At 38.4% G+C, this 21944-nt stretch overlaps 2 protein-coding genes across 8 annotated transcripts; both read left to right on the forward strand.

The window, feature by feature from the left end:
• The first annotated feature begins 839 nt into the window (after window positions 1-839).
• LOC131797663 (neural cell adhesion molecule 1-B) lies at window positions 840-16136 on the forward strand. 6 transcript variants are annotated; one of them, XM_066163197.1, is made up of 15 exons: window positions 848-981; window positions 4470-4518; window positions 4808-4895; window positions 5622-5999; window positions 6766-7026; window positions 7535-7810; window positions 8385-8660; window positions 9438-9722; window positions 10922-10990; window positions 11300-11368; window positions 12266-12388; window positions 12997-13036; window positions 13493-13553; window positions 13965-14147; window positions 15140-16136. In XM_066163197.1, the coding sequence occupies exons 3-15, from the start codon at window positions 4826-4828 to the stop codon at window positions 15203-15205; spliced, it is 2157 nt and encodes a 718-aa protein (XP_066019294.1). In that variant the 5' UTR covers window positions 848-981; window positions 4470-4518; window positions 4808-4825; the 3' UTR covers window positions 15206-16136. The 6 variants fall into 6 exon arrangements, 5 of the variants coding, with proteins under 5 accessions (XP_066019292.1, XP_066019296.1, XP_066019295.1 ...); XM_066163196.1 differs by having other exon boundaries at window positions 855-981; window positions 4467-4518; XM_066163195.1 differs by lacking the exon at window positions 4470-4518 and having other exon boundaries at window positions 840-981; window positions 15140-16135.
• Window positions 16137-16249: 113 nt separating this feature from the next.
• Window positions 16250-21138, forward strand: LOC131797717 (transmembrane protein 145). 2 transcript variants are annotated; one of them, XM_059115380.2, is made up of 7 exons: window positions 16250-16402; window positions 16546-16620; window positions 17408-17479; window positions 18799-18928; window positions 19456-19544; window positions 19958-19991; window positions 20927-21138. In XM_059115380.2, exons 1-7 carry the CDS (start codon window positions 16301-16303, stop codon window positions 21037-21039), a joined length of 615 nt encoding a protein of 204 aa, XP_058971363.1. In that variant the 5' UTR covers window positions 16250-16300; the 3' UTR covers window positions 21040-21138. The 2 variants fall into 2 exon arrangements, with proteins under 2 accessions (XP_058971363.1, XP_058971364.1); XM_059115381.2 differs by lacking the exon at window positions 17408-17479.
• Window positions 21139-21944: the final 806 nt, after the last annotated feature.

Here is a 21944-nt window from a genome sequence, read left to right on the forward strand (position 1 = left end):
CTCTTCAAGAATAAACATACGTGTGCAGTAAACTTTTCAGTCCGAAGGAAAAGACCTGTCGAAGCCGAAAAGCTACATTGAGGGCGTGCGGGCATCCATAAAATGAGTGACAGCTTTGTTTGATTAGGTTTTGGTTGTTGGAAGGGTAATTATATGCTGCAGTTCTGATAAGCCTCTTATCTTCTACGGTTAAAACGTATTGTGATAAAAATCAAAGTGCTCTATGAGCAAACTCGTGAATTGACACATGATTTTTTGGATTATGTTTAACGTTATCTGGTTTAGGGAATTTTGTGGTTGATTGTCGTATCTAGAGTACAAGCAGTAGTTCAGTGTTTGCTAATGAAGCAAAGAAACAAAGTAACGTTGGGATAAGAAGGCATTGCAATTGAAATGATCATGCTATTACATTTGACAAGGGTGGATGATGTCATGTGTTTTAAACGTATATCATTTTTGTTTCTGGTTCAAAAGAAAAGGTTGGAAGTAAATGTGGGTGAAAAGTGAAATTTACTGTCTATCATTGTAAAAATTAGAAAATCAAGGCAATACTGTCTTAATGAAAACAGTAACGATTCCCTCTTTATCAAATGAGACAAACGGGAACGAGTGTTGAGTGATATAACTAAGCCAAGACTGCCACCGTTATTTTGCTAGGCAACGTATAATCAATAACAAGATAGAATTTCATTTCAGGCCTATTTATCAATTTTGCGGTGTATAACTTTCGCATTTTAGTACGTAATACGTACTTCTTCTTCCTGTTGCATCCGCGTCAAAACAATGCCAAAAAAAACCCGTCAAACCGGTTCTTATTAGCGTGATACAAACCTCCAGCCCATCCTCCAGCGCCTCCCACAATGAGAACATACATGCAACAGCGACACGCAACATACTTTCCCTTGGTCATTTATGTTTGGAAATAGAAAAGCGGTCCATTAACTGACCAAAAATATTTAGGACGTTTCTGCTTTATTCAAGGTGAGTGAAATATGTTGTTTTGAGAAATAAAACCTGATTTTCTCCTCATGATCGCAGCAAGAGTTGGCGAGATAACAGAGAATCTTTAAGAAAACAGGAAATTTGGCTTGGAAGAAGTGGTTTGTTTTATATTGGTAATTTCTCGTTTTGGTGAAGTATTATTTGGTAGCTTGTAAGATGGCGCGCGTCTCTTAGTTTAGGGCGTTTCTACTTTGTTCAAGGTGGGCGAAATATGTTCTTTTGGGAAATAAAGCCTGGTTTTTTCCTCAAGATCGCAGCTGGAGTTAGCGAGATAACAGAGAATCGTTAAGGAAACAGAAAAATTGGCTTGGAATAAGAAGGATGTTTCAGATCGGTGATTTCTCGTTTTGGTGAAGTATTATTTGGTAACTTGTAAGATAGCGCGCGTCTCCTAGTTTCCAGTTGGATGAAGAAGTTAGGATTCTTTCAGATGATTTGTAATGAAATAAATTTGGTCTGAACAATGCTGCGATCAATCAACTCTCATGTCACAGTTGTGATGGAAACCGCATTCCTTCTGGGAGACCCACAGCTTAACTCACCCCTCATGTCATTAAACTTTATTTATATCTAATCTAGAAATCTCTGCAACAGAGACTCTTCATATTCCAAAGATTTCTCATTTGCCCGCTAGGACCCTGTCTCACAATGAATCTGTTGTACTTAAGACTCCACGGACTGAAGTTAGATCTTCGACGAACAATGTTCTTTTTTGTCGGGTCACTTACAAGCGGAAAACTAATTTGTGCAGCAAAGTGTTGCAATGGATAATTCATGTAGATTTGATTTGCCTGTCATTAAAAAAAATTAAGAATATCTCAAATTAATGATACCTTAGTAATGTCTTTTATTCTCCACTCGACGTTTTTTGTCATCGCATGTCTACATTCCATTGGAGAGCTGACAACTCCGACGTCCACAGAAAAGGGAAACAATCTTTAAAATATCGTGAGCATAAAGTAAATATGATCGAAAGGTAAACAGTACTACTTTTTTGTGGTGATCAGAATCCTCTTAAAACAGTGAATACCGGAAATTAGAACTGAAAAATGATCAGAGACAAGGCTCAGCACATCAATCAGTGTCTTCTTAGTTGAGATGCTATGGATGTATGAGCGAAAAAAAAACCTTCTCTTCGGAAATGTGAACATTTGTACAGCTACAGCAAGTAATATAGTAGTAGTAGTAGCCCAGAGAAATTACATCACCGTATTTTCAGACTGTTTTCATGTAGTAGATTTACAGAATCAAAATCACAGAACAATCAATGCGATCAATTATACATCAATGCGTTTAACCTAGTCTCCTGCAGCGTGCTGTCGACCTTTAATTTTTCTGAAAAAAGCGAACAAGAAGACCATTTAACTGAAATCAACCAACCCTTCCTGTTAATGGCAGAGCGCGATGACCTGACTCTATTTTCATAATCATTTTATCGACCGTCCAGCCAGTAATTTAACTGCCTTTGAGGCAAGGCCTTGTTTATTCGTATTTCACAAGCTTACCCTAAGGCGGTGGCATATCACACGTATTCACCAGAAACCACAAAATATGCCGTGAAAGTGCTTCAACATCTCTGAGCTACTTAAGTAATTAAGACTAGGAACACGCGCGGTAGGCTGTGAAGAATATATATATTTTTAAGTATACATAGACTAAACAAAGATTCTTGAAAGTGTTCAATAGAGGATTCAGTTTCAGATTCTCAGTTTCATGTATATTCCAATTGCAGCAAATACGATCAAAGATTGAAAACAAATAGCTAAAGGATCAGAAGACTGAGAAGAATTCGATACAAAGAATAAGATATATTTAGGCTAAGTGTTTCAAAATTAACCTTGCTTAACTGCAGTAGTCGGAACAAGCACCAGGCTCTTCGCATCTGGGGATCATATCATTGATCACGTTTTGGTAAAACTATCGGTCCGTGTCGATCCACGTGGCTGTTATTTGTGTAGACTTGTTTCATTTCACTTTCTGATGTTTACAAATATGCTTAGAATTTTGTTTACAAGCATCAGTAAAAGTGAAGTGAAAATTCTTCTGCGAAGGCCGATAACGGGTCAACTTTGATATGTTTTTTGCTACTAGAGTTACTCAGTTACAGTAGAACCTCTATAAAACGAAGTACTCAGTAGGACGAACAATAATCTTCGGCCCGGAAGTTAGAACAGACAGAACCTCGAGATAATCGATGTGTCGATAGTGTCAGTGTCGGCATTTATGATGAGCTGTTGACTGTGAAATGGTTCTACTGTTGCAGAATTGAAGGATTTTGAATCTTGTTGGTCTGTTTCGCATTTGTCTTCTGTCACTTGTTAATATTTGCTCGTTATATCAAGGTATGTTATACGTTTGGGTTTCTGGGTTGTGTTCGTTATAATTAGGATTTCGTTACATCTACAGATCCGCTTTATCCTCTTTCTCTCTTATTTTTTCTAGTAACTACTTTATTTTTGAAGGCTTCTTGCGGTAAAGGTATAGGAGGCAGGAATTTACAGTCCAATGCCCTTTTTTCCTCCGTTTGCCAGCTACTTCCATTGAAATTTGTCCTCCGTTCTTTAAAAGTAATGTACATCCTGTACGGTGTGCTGTAGCGTCATGTGGACATTAATGCACAAATGTTATTTACAGTAATCGTTCCAATCCCAAAATGCTGATTAGCGCGACTTCGCACCACAAAAATAAAATCAAATCAAATAAAACTAAATAACAACTATCCCCTCCCCCGATATGACGAACATTTCGGATCTTTTTTTGCAAATTTGTCAACTCGAGGTTTTCGTAATAACAAACCCTCGATATAAAAAAACCAATTTCCCAGTCCCTTAACACTTCGTCAGATCAAGGTTCCACTGTACCTCATATTACTTGCTTCGTGGTTTAGTATTTCTACTGAATCGAGTATTATGTGCTTGATATGTGCTCTAAACCTATAGTTTGCTCAAACGTTGCTCAGAGAGGCAAAAATTTCTCGAGGTTGCTAGAACCGCAAAATTTTACTCCAAATGTCAAAAGTTAATCAAAAGTTGCCAAGCACAAACGGGACAGGTGTGCTATGATTGGTCAATTTAGCGGGCCGTATTTCACTGTGCCGCGCGCTAAATTAAAATTTTGTTTGATTTTAAATCTTCTCCCTCCATTTGAAACCTGGGATAAAATAAATATCTTAGTAACCCCTTTCTCTTGGTCCTTTCTGTTCGTCATGGAACTTCGCTTCGCGCTTGGGCCATAAGTCCGTGCGAAAAAAGCTAGTTCCATAACTTACAGTACAGACCGAGAAAACGAGGTTAGTAAGTGATATTAATCATACCGCCCTGGGCGCCAAATCCCGTAGTGAAAGCTGACGGCTTGATGTGAGCCTGGTTTTTAAAAACCGAAAAGAAAAGTGAAGGCAAATAGAAAAGTACAACAAGGAAATGAAAGTTGTTTGGTAACTTGTTCATTTTTTGAATTGCTTTCAGAAGAAAGTTGACCAGGAAGCCGTTTTGTTGGGCTCGACTTCTTCTGCCTCCGGTGACATGTGTTCTGACTCAAACTCAATTGCCATGGCAATTGTTGCAAAGTTTTGACAATCTAGAGAGGTGGAATGTTTTTTTTTTAACTTCGATAAATATCACAATGTCGGAACTGAATAATTAAAGAAAAGTAAAAAAAAAATTACCTCAATAAGTCTTTATTCGTTACCCACAGCCCGAGGGGCTGGCATAAGCATGAATGCTTGGAACTAGCAAAGCTTCGAAATTTGCTTTGGATCATCAGTGGTCAAGATAAATTCTCACACTATCTATTTTCTTCTTTACAGACTCTAATTCCGAGAGTGATGTCGTCTGTTGCAGTAGCCGCAGTATTTACACTCTGTTGTTTCCTGTGTTTCAGACTCACTGCCAGCCGTAAGTTTCTCGAGTTGAACAAAACTATATAATGTAATGTACTTGGTTTTCTCTGATAAACTCGACGAGGTTTTTATTGAACGATTTCAGTCTATCTAGTCAGCACGACCAAAATAAAGAATTCGTGTAGCCGTGTTGCAGTCCTGCGCGACAAAAATTAGCAGTAATTATGCATGCTTAATTAAGCGCGAGGGTTCGTTTCTCGATTTCAGGCAGACACTGGTGCACAAAAATTATCCATACTACCGATGACTGGCGTGATAATTCAGTCTGCAGCCAGCGGCTTTCGACATAGTTAACAAGACGTACATGCGTAGAGCATCGTTCATGTCAGTAGACAAAGCATGCATATTAACCCACCCGGTTTATGAGCCTTTGCTAACCCCCTCCGCCCCCCGCCCCACCACTTGATAGTTCCTCCTCTCATTTAAAGAGACTTGTCCAAAAAAAGCAGATGAAACCATAAAAATCTTCATTTCAGGGAGGAGGGTTTGAATTACGGGAGGGGAAGGGTAAAAAAAAGAGGACCTTGTTCCCTTCCGGCCCCATTCACATCGTTTTATGTACGCCTTTCTCTCCCAACTCATAAGTTTCAATAAGGTCGCCGTAGAGGCAAAGTCATTTGAGAGAAAATGTGCATAGCTTAAAACGTTCGCAGTTTATTATCTTGTAACTGCTGCTTTGTCCGGCCGTGCTAGAAACTAAAAAGACACCTCTCCCGTTTAGAACCAAAATTTACAAAGGAGCCTCCTATTACTGTGTCTGCAAGTTTGGGATCCAGTGCCATATTTTCGTGGGATTTCAGTTTTGGAACGTCGGTTAAGTTTGAAAGAATCATTTGGGGAGAAACGGATACAAACCGCAACCATATTCGGAATAAATACATCACCATTTTTAAAGACCGGAGAGAAGCTGTCAACTCAGAACTCGATCACTCATTGAAATCCAGATTGAGCTGGGCGGGAAATATCAGTAAACATGGCTGTCAGGTTGAGTTCATCTTAAAGAATGTCACCAAATTAGATGAAACTGCCACTTACGGTTGTGTAGCGTATGTGGACGGGTCATATTACAGGAGTGGTCCTATAAAACTGGCCGTTCTCAGTGAGTATGAGCATTCTCAATGGTTTACCGGTGTTAAATTTAAGCCAGATAACTTGGTTTTATCATTCACTCTGACGAAGGGCTGACACTCGAAACGCTAGTTTAAGAAATTGTTTTCGGTGGCTGATTCACTTTACGAAATCAATGAATAAATAGAGAATAATACATGGGTGCGGGGAGATATGGAACTTCTCTTAGTAATATCTTCCAATGGTCGATTTTTGTTCTCAGCCGCGAGAAATTGAACATTACTAAAACCACTGAGTTCATAACTCGGTTTTTCTCTCCGTAGTCTGGTTTTCTTCCCCTTCTAGAAACCTTTGAACGTCACTGCCTATATGCGATACGAATTTTTCAGTGTTTTAGCAGCCATCATCCAAGAAAAACTCACCCGACAAACGAAGTCAGCTTGAGAATGGTGCATGAAAGCTTTGCCGTTCTTTCGTCAATATGACAGAGTGGCAAGAAAGGCGAGTGACGTGTTTTAGCTGATTGGCTGTGACATCGAACACACGTGAAAAGTTAGCGTATTTTTTCACGTGTGTTGTTACAGCATTTATCAGGGCTGGACTTTCTTTGTAGTACACACCGCTGACGCAGCACCAGAATTTCTTTAGAAACCTATCCCGTTTATTTCAACTCGATATTTCGTACTCGTTCCTCGTGAGAAGAGCGGAGCGGAGTTGAAGTAAAATATTACGTAACGTACTAAAGTAAATGATATAACTGACCATATTTTGTTGTTCCCTCGCCTACATTGTTTTAGTTCCACCGACCATAACCGATCGATCCAATAAGACTATTGATGTTGAAGAAGGAGTTAACGTCACACTACATTGTGACGCAATAGGTGACCCTACCCCAGGTGTCCTATGGGTCAAAGATGATAAAACGCTACAAAACGGCACTTCAACGTCTACGCTTCAAATTCCAAGAATAGAACTGCGAGATGCTGGAACTTATGTCTGCACAGCAGCGAACCAAGCTGGCTCCGCGTGGTACAGCATTCAAGTGAGGGTCGTACGATGTAAGTTAACTGAAATTAACTCCTTTTCTCCAATACTGTTCATCCCTTTCACAGAGTTAGGGTTTAAGTATGTACTCGTGAGTCATAGAAACAGGAAAGGGGATCAAAGCAGGCATATCATGTGCTTTGCACTTTAACTAACTTTAAAATATTAAAAACGACGTGGTAGAGTCATTTTACGCCTGCAGCTACAAAATTTCCAGATGTTCCTGGTAATACCATGAGCTCTCAATACATTCAAATATTCTCAAAGGCGATGAACTCCTAGTCACACTGGATCCTTGGGAATCTAGTTACCGGAGATACCTGAGACACCCTTTTTCACCTTAGTAAAAGGAGTAAAATGGTTGTCAATAAAAGCAAAGCATTGTGGGATATTTCAAAACCCTTATAGGAAGCTGAGATAGGATATCTCTATCAACCAAACCTGTCTATCCCTCACCCCCACCCCCCTCCCCTGTCCAAGCATTGTGCCATTTTTGGTTTCTGAAATAAATTCTTATTTCAGATAAACCCTATATTAACGAGACAGCAACTACAGATCCTCTCATAAAATCCTGGATTAACCACACGACAACCTTAACGTGTGCAGCGGATGCTAATCCGTCTGCAAATTTTACCTGGTTAAAACATGGTCAACCAGTTTTAGCCGGGGTTCGCTTCATGCATGGCATGAGTACACTGATGCTGATTCCAAAGACTATGGGTGACTTTGGTTTGTACTCGTGTAAAGCTGAAAACGAGAAAGGGTCAATGGTGTATAATATTACAGTGGAGCGCCTCTGTAAGTGTTAACACTATTATTTACTGTTAGCTGTTTCTGTTTCTGCCGAAAAGTCTCACTCACTGCTGAAAGTCTCTAAAATTAATTTTATATTAGTTACAAGTTTATGCTACGTTTCGAAATTTAACTAAACTACTTCCCGTAAGTTTTCAATAACATCTCATCGCTTCATGATATGTTTCTTCGCATTGTCACCACTGGTACAATACAGAACTAAGGGAGCAAATCGTTCAAACGTCATGAAGGATTCATTGGCATTCCCAAACGTTCAAGGCTCTTACTTTTGATGGTTTGGCCTCTGTGATAAGGCCTTCTCAAAGGTGATGAACTCCTGGTCACACTGGATTCTTGGGAATCCAGTTACCGGAGAAACCTGGACACCCTTTTTCACCTTAGTAAAAGGAGTAAAATGGTTGTCAATAAAAGCAAAGCATTGTGGGATATTTCAAAACCCTTATAGGAAGCTGAGATAGGATATCTCTATCAACCAAACCTGTCTATCCCTCACCCCCACCCCCCTCCCCTGTCCAAGCATTGTGCCATTTTTGGTTTCTGAAATAAATTCTTATTTCAGATAAACCCTATATTAACAAGACAGCAACTACAGATCCTCTCATAAAATCCTGGATTAACCACACGACAACCTTAACGTGTGCAGTGGATGCTAATCCGTCTGCAAATTTTACCTGGTTAAAACATGATCAACCAGTTTTAGCCGGGGTTCGCTTCATGCATGGCATGAGTACACTGATGCTGATTCCAAAGACTATGGGTGACTTTGGTTTATACTCGTGTAAAGCTGAAAACGAGAAAGGGTCAATGGTGTATAATATTACAGTGGAGCGCCTCTGTAAGTGTTAACACTTTTATTTACTTTTAGCTGTTTCTGTTTCTGCTGAAAAGTCTCACTCACTGCTAAAAGTCTCTAAAATAAGTTTTATATTAGTTACAAGTTTATGCTACGTTCCGAAATTTAACTAAACTACTTCTTATAAGTTTTCAATAACATCTCCTCGCTTCATGATATGTTTCTTCGCATTGTCAACACTGGTACAATACAGAACTAAGGGAGCAAATCGTTCAAACGTCATGAAGGATTCATTGGCATTCCCAAACGTTCAAGGCTCTTACTTTTGATGGTTTGGTCTCTGTGATGAGGCCTTAAAAGAAAGAATTAGCAGGGCTCATTTCTTGTCAGTTTTGTTGAACATGTTCCTCAATAGTGCTTTTCAACTGAATATCATGAACCAAAATAATCCTTACAGCAAATGCTGACTATGAAAGTATCAATGAGAAACAGATGATGCTGACTATGAAAGTATCAATGAGAAACAGATGATGCTGACTATGAAAGTATCAATGAGAAACAGATGATGCTGACTATGAAAGCATCAATAAGAATCTAACGTAGGTATGTGTTATTGGCTTTAGGCTTGGCCGCTGATCTGATTGGCTGAGAGCGGGCGACCTCAATCAGAAAACGCGGTGCAGGGAAACTAGAGACGATCCTTCAAAATCAGTGATTTCTTTCGGAAGCCATTTGAAAATTGCTCCGCTTCACCTAAGATACATGATTGTTAACTTTTATCTGCCATGAAATCAATTTTACTATTTAATATTTTTTTAGACTCACCAGGGCCGCCTGTTATAAACAAATTTACCGCAGATGTGCAGTCCGTCAATGTGTCATGGGATGCGCCACAAGACGACACTGATGGTGGTATATTTGATTACAAAATTACAATACTTGAGGAAAACTACCGAATGATACAGCAGTATCATGGAATCAAACAAACGTTCTTCAACTCTCAAAATCTGAAACAAAACAGATCTTATATCGTTTTCTTACAAGCAAGAAATATTGTAGGTTATGGAGAGTCCGCAAATGGCACTGTTAGAACGCTTAAGGAAGGTAAGGAATACAAATTAATTAAATTAATTTTTAATTTAATTAAACAGCTTGTCATTGCCCGTGACAGTACTTCACATAAACAGTTAGTTAATCAGCCACACAACCAGCCAGCTTTCCAGTAAGTCGGCCAGCCAGTAATTACGAGTTAGTCATACAGTCAGTCAGTTAGTCAGGCAGGCAGTCAATAAGTCAAATTAAATTTGGTTTTATCAACTGAGTTGATGATGTAAATTGGCCAACGTAAAGAGTTTCAAAGCCGCTGACGGTTCGTGCGTTAGCCCTTCGTAAGAGCGATAGACGCAGCACCACAGTTTCTGCAGAAACTTACCCCCTCTATTCACTAGCCAGTCAGCCAATCAGTCAGTCATCAATCAGTCGGTCAGTCAGTCGGTCTATCAGTCAGTCAATAAGTCAGTCAGTCAGTCAGTGAGTAAGTCAGTCAGTCAGTCAGTTGGTCTGTCATTCAGTCAGTTAATCGTTTAGTTTAACGTAAACATTACTTAAGTCAGTATTTCGTAGTAAAACAGAGAGTTTAAACAGACAGACAGAAGAAAGCCAGTGAGATGTCATAATGTGATAGGTTCTGAAGGTCAAACCGGTGATCATTCAAATCAAGATGCGATGTGATGCCCTTGCTTTTCATCCACATGGAGAGGCAATATTTCTCATCGCTTATTGATTTAGAAAACTGCAGATTAATAAGCTCATGTACTACAGTCCAATAATTCGAGTGCAGACCTCGGTAATTGATAGAAAATTTTCTTTTAAACAAAATCATTTTTAAGGCTTAATCTTTTTTTAAATCAAATCTCACTTTTTCAGAAGAAAGCACGACGACAGAGTCCAGTGCTGACGTCACTTTACGGCACACTACGTACTTCCTTTCAGAAGGTAGGGACTCAAATACTGCCGATCTTGCCTTTTAAGTCATGAAATAAAAATGTGGAAGAAGAAGACAGAGCACCAAGTCACTTTCTTAACTCAAAAGGAGGAGGAGCCTTGTAATGCCCTTGCTTTTCATCCACATGGAGAGGCAATATTTCTCATCGCTTATTGATGTAGAAAACAGCAGATTAATAAGCTCATGTACTACAGTCCAATAATTCGAGTGCAGACCTCGTTAATTGATGGAAAATTTTCTTTTAAACAAATCATTTTTAAGGCTTAATCTTTTTTTAAATCAAATCTCACTTTTTCAGAAGAAAGCACGACGACAGAGTCCAGTGCTGACGTCACTTTACGGCACACTACGTACTTCCCTTCAGAAGGTAGGGACTCAAATACTGCCGATCTTGCCTTTTAAGTCATGAAATAAAAACGTGGAAGAAGAAGACAGAGCACCAAGTCACTTTCTTAACTCAGAAGGAGGAGGAGCCTTGTAATGCCCTTGCTTTTCATCCACATGGAGAGGCAATATTTCTCATCGCTTATTGATGTAGAAAACTGCAGATTAATAAGCTCATGTACTACAGTCCAATAATTCGAGTGCAGACCTCGTTAATTGATGGAAAATTTTCTTTTAAACAAAATCATTTTTAAGGCTTAATCTTTTTTTAAATCAAATCTCACTTTTTCAGAAGAAAGCAGGACGACAGAGTCCAGTGCTGCTGTCACTTTACGGCACACTACGTACTTCCTTTCAGAAGGTAGGGACTCAAATACTGCCGATCTTGCCTTTTAAGTCATGAAATAAAAACGTGGAAGAAGAAGACAGAGCACCAAGTCACTTTCTTAACTCAAAAGGAGGAGGAGCCTTGTAATGCCCTTGCTTTCATCCACATGCATGGAGAGGCGATATTTCTCGTCACTGACCTATTGATGTAGAAAACTGTAGATTAAGGTCATGTACTACGGTTCAATTAGTCGAGTGCAGACCTCGTTAATTGATATAAAATTGTCTTTTATTGAAAGTTGATGAAGCGATAATCATATATCCGCGAACCAGCCACCCTTCCCATCCCAGTCTTCGAACTTCAGTACAGCCAATCGGCAAAAAAAAAGCAAAGTTTCCTTAAAGTTTGACTCTTTTCTCTTTTTCATTATCAAGAAAAGTGATCTGACCTAATTCAGTTATCAGAGCCATCCGTGCCCGTTCTAAGACACAGTCATCTGTAACTATCTTGTAGAATTGTCAAGCAGCACTGTGGTATCTCTGACGGAGTTACCTGTTATAACACAAGATAAATATTTTATCCTTTTACTGTCCATAAGGTTTAGAAATTTTTCGAGAACCGTTGTTTACTACGATAAAGAAATTGCAAAAAAATTAAATAGATTTATGTCTATCAGTGTGTTATCAGTTTTTGTAGCGGTGCACAGAGCGTTCAATTGAGTTCAGTTTCTCTGTTCCTATCAAGCGACTTGAGCATCTATTGTTTGCTTTCTAGACGAATCTTACATCATAACTCCGACTTGGATCCCTTCTTTTCCTCAAACTGCTTCCCTTACAGAGGGCGACAGTTGCTCTAATTATTATCTAGTGTTTATCTCTGTTTGAAATGAATTTGAGATGTTATTCTACCTTTCTCATTAAAAATTAAAAGGATCTAGCACCAAGAGAAAAAGCAAAAAGGAGACGTTTACTTACCTTCTTCTTCTGTGGATTATCTTGCCAGCATTCGCAGTGCCTATAATTTTTTTCCTGTCCTGGAAAGCATCTAAAAAGAGTAAGTGGATCTTTTTGGTTTCGATTTTAGTATATATCACACGGCAGGTGAATAGTGTTCTTTCGCGCGCAGTGACTGGCTGGTTCGGATGAGATCAGTAAGTACTGTTCTACTTCGAGCAGCCGAAGAGACAAAATCGCCTGCCAACAATTTAATTTCCGACCATTTTTGGTATACTAACATAGACAAACAAATTTTTTTGGTTTCTATGCGGCATATACTAAAACCATTACTCGCCACAATGTCGGTGAGTGGATATTTACATCCAATTCGGTTAATAATTGTTAGATAGTACATTTTGAAAAGTTATCGTGAGACTGAAACCAAAGTAATCATACGGCGGGAGGGTCTGTTTCCATCTATTAAACAGTAGTGAAAAACAAACTTGAAATCTTTGCGCAGATTTCAGTTGCTTACAACGTAATCACGAGTAACTGAAAATTATCTACGTCAGTGTATTATGTTGTAACGAATAATTAAATTCTGAGGCTTTGCTGTTGTGTATCATATCAAAAAAACCATCGAATTATGGATGTTCTCCTATGACTTCACTAGTCATGAACAACTAAATTAGTAAATAACAGCTTGAATAATCTATTGCTTTTCAGTCACTCGCTGCCGCGGTCTGAAAGTGACAGATTTTGACGGGTAAGTATGCCAACCACGACAACCAGATCTCCATTGGTCTGAAATAGACCATTTTACTCAATAGCATTCTCGAAAACATTTTGTCCCCCTTTCAATAAATAATACACTCGCTTGACCGAGGCACAAATTGCGTTTCACTTACGGTTTCACTCCAACCAACATTACTGAGGCTTTCTTGCATGAAACATAATCAAAGCAATGGTATATTTTCCTCTCGAATTACTTTACAGATTTTAAGAGGTAAGTATATAATTTTTTCTTGTGTTTAATCTGCGTCACTTCGCTGCGTTGTTCTTTTTCCAGAGCTTTGCACACGCCATGCATTCTCGTGGGTAAGAGCATCGCCTTTTTGGGTTTTTTTTTTCTCTTCTATGTTCTCACCCCGTTCTTCGTCTTCAAATCATTGTCTTTTTCTATCCACCGTTTACCTCTTTCTCTCTTTGTTTATTTCTATAGAGATTGTGAGCAAGGCAATGCATTCTCGCTGAGTAAAATGGAAAAACTGAAGGAAAGAAGGGTAACTATTTCTAGTATTCTTATAGGACTTTCACCCTACGAATAGTTTGCTATGGCTTAATAGTTGTCTCGAATGAAGTGGAGTTAGTCTTCAACTCGTAAAACACGTGTCTTAATCAGCTATGTTACAAGGGCGTGACCCGTGACCCCTCCCCCTTTGTGAGCCTTTGTCACATTAAGTAAACACAGCGTGGAGTACCCTCTGTGTGACACAGTATGCCTCCCCCCTCCTTTTGAAAAATCCTGGCTACACCCCTGTGTAATGGACCAACAATTTAGCCGCGCCTTACTGTGTTGTTTATATGACTCCGTTGATGAAAGTTAATGCGATCTTGTGAACGCTATTGTGTACGCTATTCTTTTTAAGGCTGAATTGAAGGTAAACGGTTGTAATTACCTAATTCCATTCCAGATTTCCAAACATGACGAGACTTTAATGGAAGATTCAGAAGAGCATCACAATCATGGTCACTGCATGGAGGACGAAAGTGTCATAGACAATGGGAACCCTGTGACAGATCACCAACAGATCCCAGGAAGCATTGTGACGTGTGATCAGACCTACGAGAAACCAGACAGTCCTGGTTCAAAACAGGTTAGTTGCAACATAGAATCAAGTTGTATCGACTAAAACATCAATCACCGAAACAAAAAGGACAAACACTTAAACTGCGCGACTTATTGAGCTTCAATAATACATACATACATATATATATAGGAAGTCTGCAAGTCGATTTTCGCGTGGAACAGTGCTCAATACGTTGAAGCAGAGCAGAATAAATATTATGAGAGGAAAAAAGGACGCAACTACATTTCCCGACAAGCCTGTTTCGTGAATCGTTTCACTCTTCAGGGGTTTAAAATTAAAATTAATATATGTTAAAGAATTAAAGTGTATATATGTTAAAGAATTAAAGAGGACGCATCGATTCAATCGATGCGTCCTCTTTAATTCTTTAACTTATGTATAAATATATATAACTAACTGCAGACAGTACTGTTTCGGCCTTCTGGGCCTCATTAGTGCGGTGCTGATGCTGGGATGGAGGTAAGGCCATATAGCCACCTCAAGTGATCTCACACATGTGGGATCATCTAAGCCATGCCAGAGTGCTCAAACTAGAAAAACTAGTGAGCATGCATAATATATATATATGCATGCATATATATATATATATATATATATATATATATATATATATATATATATATATATATATATATATGTATATATGTATTTTTTAATTTTCAACCGAACAAAACTCAGACTTCGCTTGTCAAAGGGTTCCTGGGAGAGAAACCAGACAGTCCTGGTTCAAAACAGGTTAGATGCAGCATAGAATCAAGTTATATCGACTAAAAAAATCAATCACCGGAAAAAAAAAGACTATCACTTAAACTGCGCGACTTATTGAGCTTCAATTATATATATATAAAGATATATCAGACTTCGCTTGTCAAAGGGTTCCTGAACTTGAAGAAAAATCATTAGGCCCACCAATCTCGCCAACACGTCACATTAAGCTGAGAGTAAAGACGAATCAGCGCCCTCTTGAGCGAAGAGTTTCTTTTCTTTTTATTTTCCAGGACTCCATCGATCTGACGAAAGATGATGCAAAACCCTTTGAGAGCTTCCAAATGGCGCTTAAATGAAGACAAAGGCTAATCCAGGCTCTTCGGATGATGATCTGATGCAGCAATGAAACGTGCTCTGGATGAAATTCCAGTATTCCTTGTCGACTTTTCTTAAACAGTATATTTTACTTCAAGTCAGCACCAATCTTTTCATAACCAACATTAATTACAACTTAGTACAATTTACTAAACATAACATGGAGGAAATTTATTGGTTGTTTTTTGACGTAAAGAAAACAAATTAGTGGTAAATAGTTGTGAAACTGCAAAATTAGACGACGTTTTAGTTCTTGAACTTGAGCATTGTAACATACTCCTTCGAGGGCAATCTGATTAGCTTTGAGCCGTGTGATTCACTCAGGAATCACACTAGCTTTTTTTTCTTTTTTTCGTTGTGAATTAGATTGGAAAACTAGAAAGTTGAAAAAATCAGATTTGTAGGTTTTTCAAAGTTAAACACTAAAATTGTAGGGAAATTAACACCGGGACTTGACTTGTGATTTCAAATCGAACTCGCGCTATTTGATGTTTTAATTCTATGTTATAAATGATATGTTGTACTATAGTTTTTAAGCAAAGGTGCAATAAAAATTGTGTCTATCCACGATTATACACGCGTTTTAATTGTTTTTACAAATGATCTATTGGAGGACACACGCATAGGTGACGTCATCATTAGCAGCATTTTGACGTCATCTTTGATCTGTTACTTGACTGAAGACCTCATCTAAGATTTATGTTTTTCTGGGGAGAGATAAAGTTTCTTAGTTTATTTTGTTCAGGTTACGGATAAGTAATATTTGCATTTGAAAGTAAAAGGAATCAAAGTTCTGGAATGTGTTATTTTCTGTGAGAGTCGGTTCCATCTACTTAAAGGTTTTCCATCCCTTCATCAACATCCTTAAAATCTTTGCGCAGATTTTAGTTGCTTACAAATTTATGAAACTATAGCTGTAATCAAGAGTATGCTAGTGTATTGTGTTGTAAATTTGCATATTTGTGACTTATTAAGCAGCCATGAATAATTAAATTTTGAGGCTTTACTGAAGTGTGTAATGTGAAATAACGATCGGAGTATGTTTGTTCTTGGCGTGTCTTGAGCGTATAAAAGCAATGATTTACTCCTTTAAGTTTGCTGCTTTCTTGATCGCATTTGCACAGATATCATGTGTTTCGTCTTTTGTGCGAGAAGGACATCTTGATCTGGACGGTTACGTAAGTAATTCTTGTTCTTTACGTGAAAAACTTCTTTAGTAATAGAATTCTATGTTCTTCTGTATGATTTCCTTTCATCAACTTTTCTGAAATTATTTGACTGCACATGCAGTTCTTTCATCGTAATAGATTCCTTTTTGCAGAATTTTGCTTTCCTTGCAAGCTTCTGTGGCAACTACACCGGACCAGCTGTTCAGTATAATTTTTCATATCCCAAGGTAAACAAATTAAGCCAACCATTATTATTCACTGAAACTCTGTTTATAGCAATTAATTTTCAGAGTTTAATTGAATTATTTACCGATTCCTACTACTGCGACGATATGATTTTAGTTGAATCGATTACTTGATTTCATCCTCGAGTTCTGCATGATTACTTCCGATCGCTAACAAACACGAGTAAGATAGATATATCTATCAAAACATTCACTTGACTCTTAAAAACATTGAAGTGCGGCGAAAGTGTCTTCAGTGAACGATATCGAGTTCATTGACAACTGTGTTTTCTCTGATCATTTGATTTATGTCACCCTTACTACTTTTACATCAGCAAATTCTTAATTTTAAAAATATTTTTACTCAAAGAGGAAGGGCCACAGGGTTATATCAACCGCTTCATCTGTGGAAATTACAAACAAAACGCAGATAAATACCTTATTAGTTCATGAGTCCGGAAATATGACCAGTGTCAACTACGGTTTCGCGACTGTTTCATAGGCATGAAAATGTAAATTTGCGTGCAAAACTCAACAAATGTATTTTTTTATTTGGGTAAAACCTACTTTGAGATTATTCTGAAGATAAGGTCACACAAAATTTTACGTTTTGGGAGTTTCGTGCTATCTTTGGTAAGATAAACTCTCTTAACAACATCGATCTTCAAATTCGTGCCTGTTCAGTAGAAACGCACGAGTTACTATTTATTTAATTCGCGGATTTAGACGACTCAAACTTAGGCCTGGTGTTGTTTAGCTTCGTAGCCAGTTCCATTCTTTTATTTTTCAGATAAATTGTTGTATCAGCTTTTTGAGTTACTTTGAGGACCAATGGTGGAAAATATGGCCACGACCTGAACTGGTTTGTTTCTCACTAAAATATTAAATACCTTTTAGATAAATGGATAAACACTGGATAATTATCCGCATCTAATATGACTGGATCTGAGGCGAACAATTAGTTCATCGGGAGTAGTTCTTTCAGCTTGATTAATTTGAGTAAATCGTACATTTTTCGAATCTCATTACAGAGATTTATAGACACGTTCACACGGAAAGCAAATTTCGTTAGAAGATTTTAGCACTAGTTAGCTGCTTTTCAGATTTCCACCTCTGAGTTTTCAGAAGGAAAACGCACACCACTATGATCACCAGCTGTTCTTTTTGGGTGACTTGTATATTGTTTGAGTATCAGAGAGATAAGGAGTCATGTTTATGTATTTAGTAAATAACAAGAGCCTATAAGTTTTGCTGTCTGTCTTTCAGCCGTTATTAAACTTAAGTTCAAATGACGTAAAAAAATGTTGTAACTGCTTTTCCGCAAGTTTCTAACGGGATTAAACTAAGTTTAAAAGTCATAAAAAAAAGTACCCTATGTTGTTATCCTCTGCTATAGACGGTTTTCTTGAACTAAATATGGCCTGTGAACACAATCACAATTTTCGGCCTTTGTCTTCACTCTCAGCGTGGGAGACAAAAAGCCGGAAATTTGAAGCCTATGCGTTCGTAAGCTCTACGTGATGCTTTTGAATCTATTATGAATAGGAGAGGTGCCTGTTGGATACGTGGATTAACAGAAAAGTAGATTAAACGAAACTAGAGATCAATTTTGCTGCTCGAATTAGCGGTAAACAATTTTCTAACGTATCTAATAACACTTGCGCCTCAACTATTTAGACCTGTATCAGGCTTGATGTTCTAAGATCTTTGAGCACCTAAACGGCACGAAGGAAAGATTAACAATTTCTCTGTTTAGGTTACACCGAAATAAAGAGGTGTTCATTACAAAATATTATAAGGAATTCAACTAAATCGCATTGGCCTCTGATTTTGAGTTTACACGTTCCAGTTGCGGCAACGAAACCTAACTACATTTCCTTGTGGACACTATTATTTCGCCCCGGCTTCATTAATGTTCATTCGACCAGAATCCAATTACATCGCTTTCTAGAGCTCTTTTCTTCAGCCGGTTGAGATTTTCAGTCCAAAACGTTTAGCTGTCATAGGAGGAATAGGTGCGACTTCTCAGAAACTCTTTGCGCGCTCATCTACCGGCCTTTCAGGTTAATACGACCCCTCGGGTCGGCTTGATTTTACCTTACAAATTCTGAGTAAAGACTGTACATGATTCACATAAAGCAATTGTTTTATCTAGTTCTAAAACTGTCCATTGTGTTGCAGGATTGCAACGAGAAAGTAAACAGTTTGAACCCGAATGGAAGTCAGGTTGTTAATCTGACCACAAACAACTCTCGCGCAGGTTGTCATCTTGTCCCGTCTGAAACTAATTCCCTGGTTATGTCTTGTAGAGGTAGCGCAAGAATTTTGTTGCTTAACTTAATTTGAACTACGTACTTTAGGCTTCTAGAGACGAAAAAGAGGGCATGCGAAAAATTGGCAAGTAAGTAGCTGCACGGCGACTGAAGTCACAGTCAGGAAAAAGGCTGCCAGAGAGTTTTTACTTTCCTTTTGGGTCTGTCTACTTGCCATCTTGTGCGCTTGCCTTGTCGCTTGCCTCTGCCGACTGTGAGCCTGAAACAGACTAATTCTGTTCACTGATTCGGGTTCACTGTAAGTAACTCCTACTCTCACGTTGATTACGTCTTTCCCTGCTCAAATTCAGCACCCGAAATAAGCCTGATTTTGATACGGTCGGGCCTTGATCATTCGGACTCGTGGGGAATGGGCTTAATAGTACGGATAATCGAGCGTACATATAATCGAAAATATGAACATAAATGTTCGTAGATAATGGGACCAGGAAGAAAGTCTAGATAATGAAAAAATCCGGATAATCTGGTTTGACCGTTATACTAATTCTGATGTTTTTGACACTAGGTTATCTGATGTATGAAGTAAGCACTGAAGAACCCTCAACGCGGAAGTGTTGGTATCTAGCAGTTTCTAACTGTTATTCTGCCAAAAAGGTAAAACTATTTTTTGAGGGTTCACCTACACTTGAGCAGAAAAGGTTACGTTCGGACAACTCCACCGCTCTGGACCTCTTACTTTCGGCTGCTATTCTATCTCTTTGAGGGCGCCCTAGTGACCTTGTCCAAGATATTTCGCCCTCTGCAAAACGAAACATTTTGATTGCTCCTAAAGTGAATGTCTAAACTGACATATAAGCTGAGCCTGCATAATTGACACAAAATCCAGCGGTATTTACGAATGACACACTTTTTCTTCGACTTAAACCTATTTATTATTTATTATTTCTCTTTTAATTAAAATGATTATGAAAACAAAGCTTACAAACTAATCCGAAGAGACGCTTACTTTGAATGAATATATAAATATGCATTATTGATCATTTATATTATCCTTTCTACTCAATTAGGAATTGAAGCTGGATTATTCTCTCAATATAACTGGTATGTGTATATGGAATATACCTGTTTAAAGCATTGCATTGTGATTTATATATGATAATGCTTAATGTAAATTAAACAACATCACTTCATGAATTAATCCGTGGACGTGACAGGACTTTAATCTGAATTTTCATTCCCTTAACCGATACGCAAGGAAAGGCTCCAAGGATCTATAGAAGGGAAGTTAGTGTAGTCATGCGACGTAAATATAGGACTTGAGCTTTTGCCAAACTAGCACATGCTTGTATGGACAACATCATTTGACGAATTCATCAGTGGGCGTGACAGGACTTTGATTTGACCTTACATCCACTTAACCGACACGTACGGAAAGCCGGGCTCCATAGATCTAAGAAGGGAAGTTGGTGTAGTCTTACCGCAACGTAAATATAGCAATTGAGCTTTTGCCAAACTAGCACATGCTTGTATGGAAAACATCATTTGACGAATTCATCAGTGGGCGTGACAGGACTTTGATTTGACCTTACATCCACTTAACCGACACGCAAGGAAAGGCTCCATAGATCTATAGAAGGGAAGTTGGTGTAGTCATGTTTACTGCGACGTAAATATAGCAATTGAGCTTTTGCCAAACTAGCACATGCTTGTATGGACAACATCATTTGACGAATTCATCAGTGGACGTGACAGGACTTTGATTTGACCTTACATCCGCTTAACCGACACGCAAAGCAAGGCTCCATAAATCTGTAGAAGGGAAGTTAGTGTAGTCATGTTTTACTGCGACGTAAATATAGCAATTGGCAATTGAGTTTTTGCCAAACTAGCACATGCTTGTATGGGCACAAATCAACAAAGCCACAAATGAACTTAAGTTACTTAAGTTATTGTGTTTCATTTTGCGTCTATTGATGTCTTGTTGTTTTGTTTCAAAGTACGCACACTTAAAGAGAATCTTTCAACGTGCTTTGCAGGAGCGGCACCAAACAAGGCAACAGCCACGTTTCACCGCCTAAGCTTGTTGTGTGGCCTGCTTTTAAACTGTTTTTTGACCATGTGGGTGTCTTGGACATCAACCGCTCACTGACGGACATTTTGTCGCAGAAACGGGGATGTAGTCTTCTTGTGGTTTCAATTGCATTGTTAAATTTGACAAAAATATAATAAATGCCTCTCTTTTCTGTAAGGCTGTGTCTTTGGTTTTTTTTTTTTTTTTTTCTGTTTTCGTCCTTGTTTTTCCGCATAGGGGTGGTTAACGGTACTCCTGAAATTACGACTCTGGAAGCTTTGATACAGTTGCTTCTCGGTCAGTTCATGTAACTCGCAACGTGAAAGGAAATTATTAACAGTTCTTGGACGAGGTCGACGAGATATCGGATTTGTCAATGGCAAACGGATGAATTATTTGCCAAGGCTGAAGGCAGATGGAAATAATAATCGGAACAGGATACAAGAAAGTAAATTTACTTAACATTTCCAAAACTTCACTTTCTTAGTCTCCAAAGCCGGTAACTGAAACCACAGTGTAGCACTGAAAGTTTACTACGAGATATCCATACCAAAAGGTTCCCAAGCGAACCGTTTAACCCGTAATAGTGACTAACATCTAACTTCTCGTTAAAATATCACCTCCGAATCACACATTTAAGTCGGGAGGAAAAAGGAGATGATTACCAACTAAAGAAGCTTTTGATTGTTAAACAAATTCTCCTTGTCAGCACCATGAGAATTACTTAGGAAACATTATTGAAAAATTCATACCGATGTTAAGATGTAAAGAGATAACTAAAATTTCATGCTAATGATAAACTTCTGAAAATCATATTTCTTAGTTCCGGAACGATGAAACGCATCTGAATTTTCGATCTTCGTAATCTAAAGGTACTAGATTTCAGCAAAAATGCCGAAACAGAATGCGTCAATAGAGATCACAGGTCAATCAATCAAAAGTTGAATGATTCACTTGGTGATGACTCTGATAACAGGGCACGG

Source organism: Pocillopora verrucosa, chromosome 3 (genome assembly GCF_036669915.1).
Source record: "Pocillopora verrucosa isolate sample1 chromosome 3, ASM3666991v2, whole genome shotgun sequence".
NCBI lineage: Eukaryota > Metazoa > Cnidaria > Anthozoa > Scleractinia > Pocilloporidae > Pocillopora > Pocillopora verrucosa.

Coding starts and splice junctions, on each gene's coding strand:
- LOC131797717 (XM_059115380.2), top strand. CDS start 16,301: ATGATTTACTCCTTTAAGTTTGCTGCTTTCTTGATCGCATTTGCACAG. Junction 16,621..17,407: donor ATAATTTTTCATATCCCAAG/GTAAACAAATTA, acceptor TTTATTTTTCAG/ATAAATTGTTGTATCAGCTT. Junction 17,480..18,798: donor TATGGCCACGACCTGAACTG/GTTTGTTTCTCA, acceptor ATTGTGTTGCAG/GATTGCAACGAGAAAGTAAA.
- LOC131797663 (XM_066163195.1), top strand. CDS start 4,826: ATGTCGTCTGTTGCAGTAGCCGCAGTATTTACACTCTGTTGTTTCCTG. Junction 7,027..7,534: donor TCAAGTGAGGGTCGTACGAT/GTAAGTTAACTG, acceptor TTCTTATTTCAG/ATAAACCCTATATTAACGAG. Junction 14,148..15,139: donor ACAGTCCTGGTTCAAAACAG/GTTAGTTGCAAC, acceptor TTTATTTTCCAG/GACTCCATCGATCTGACGAA.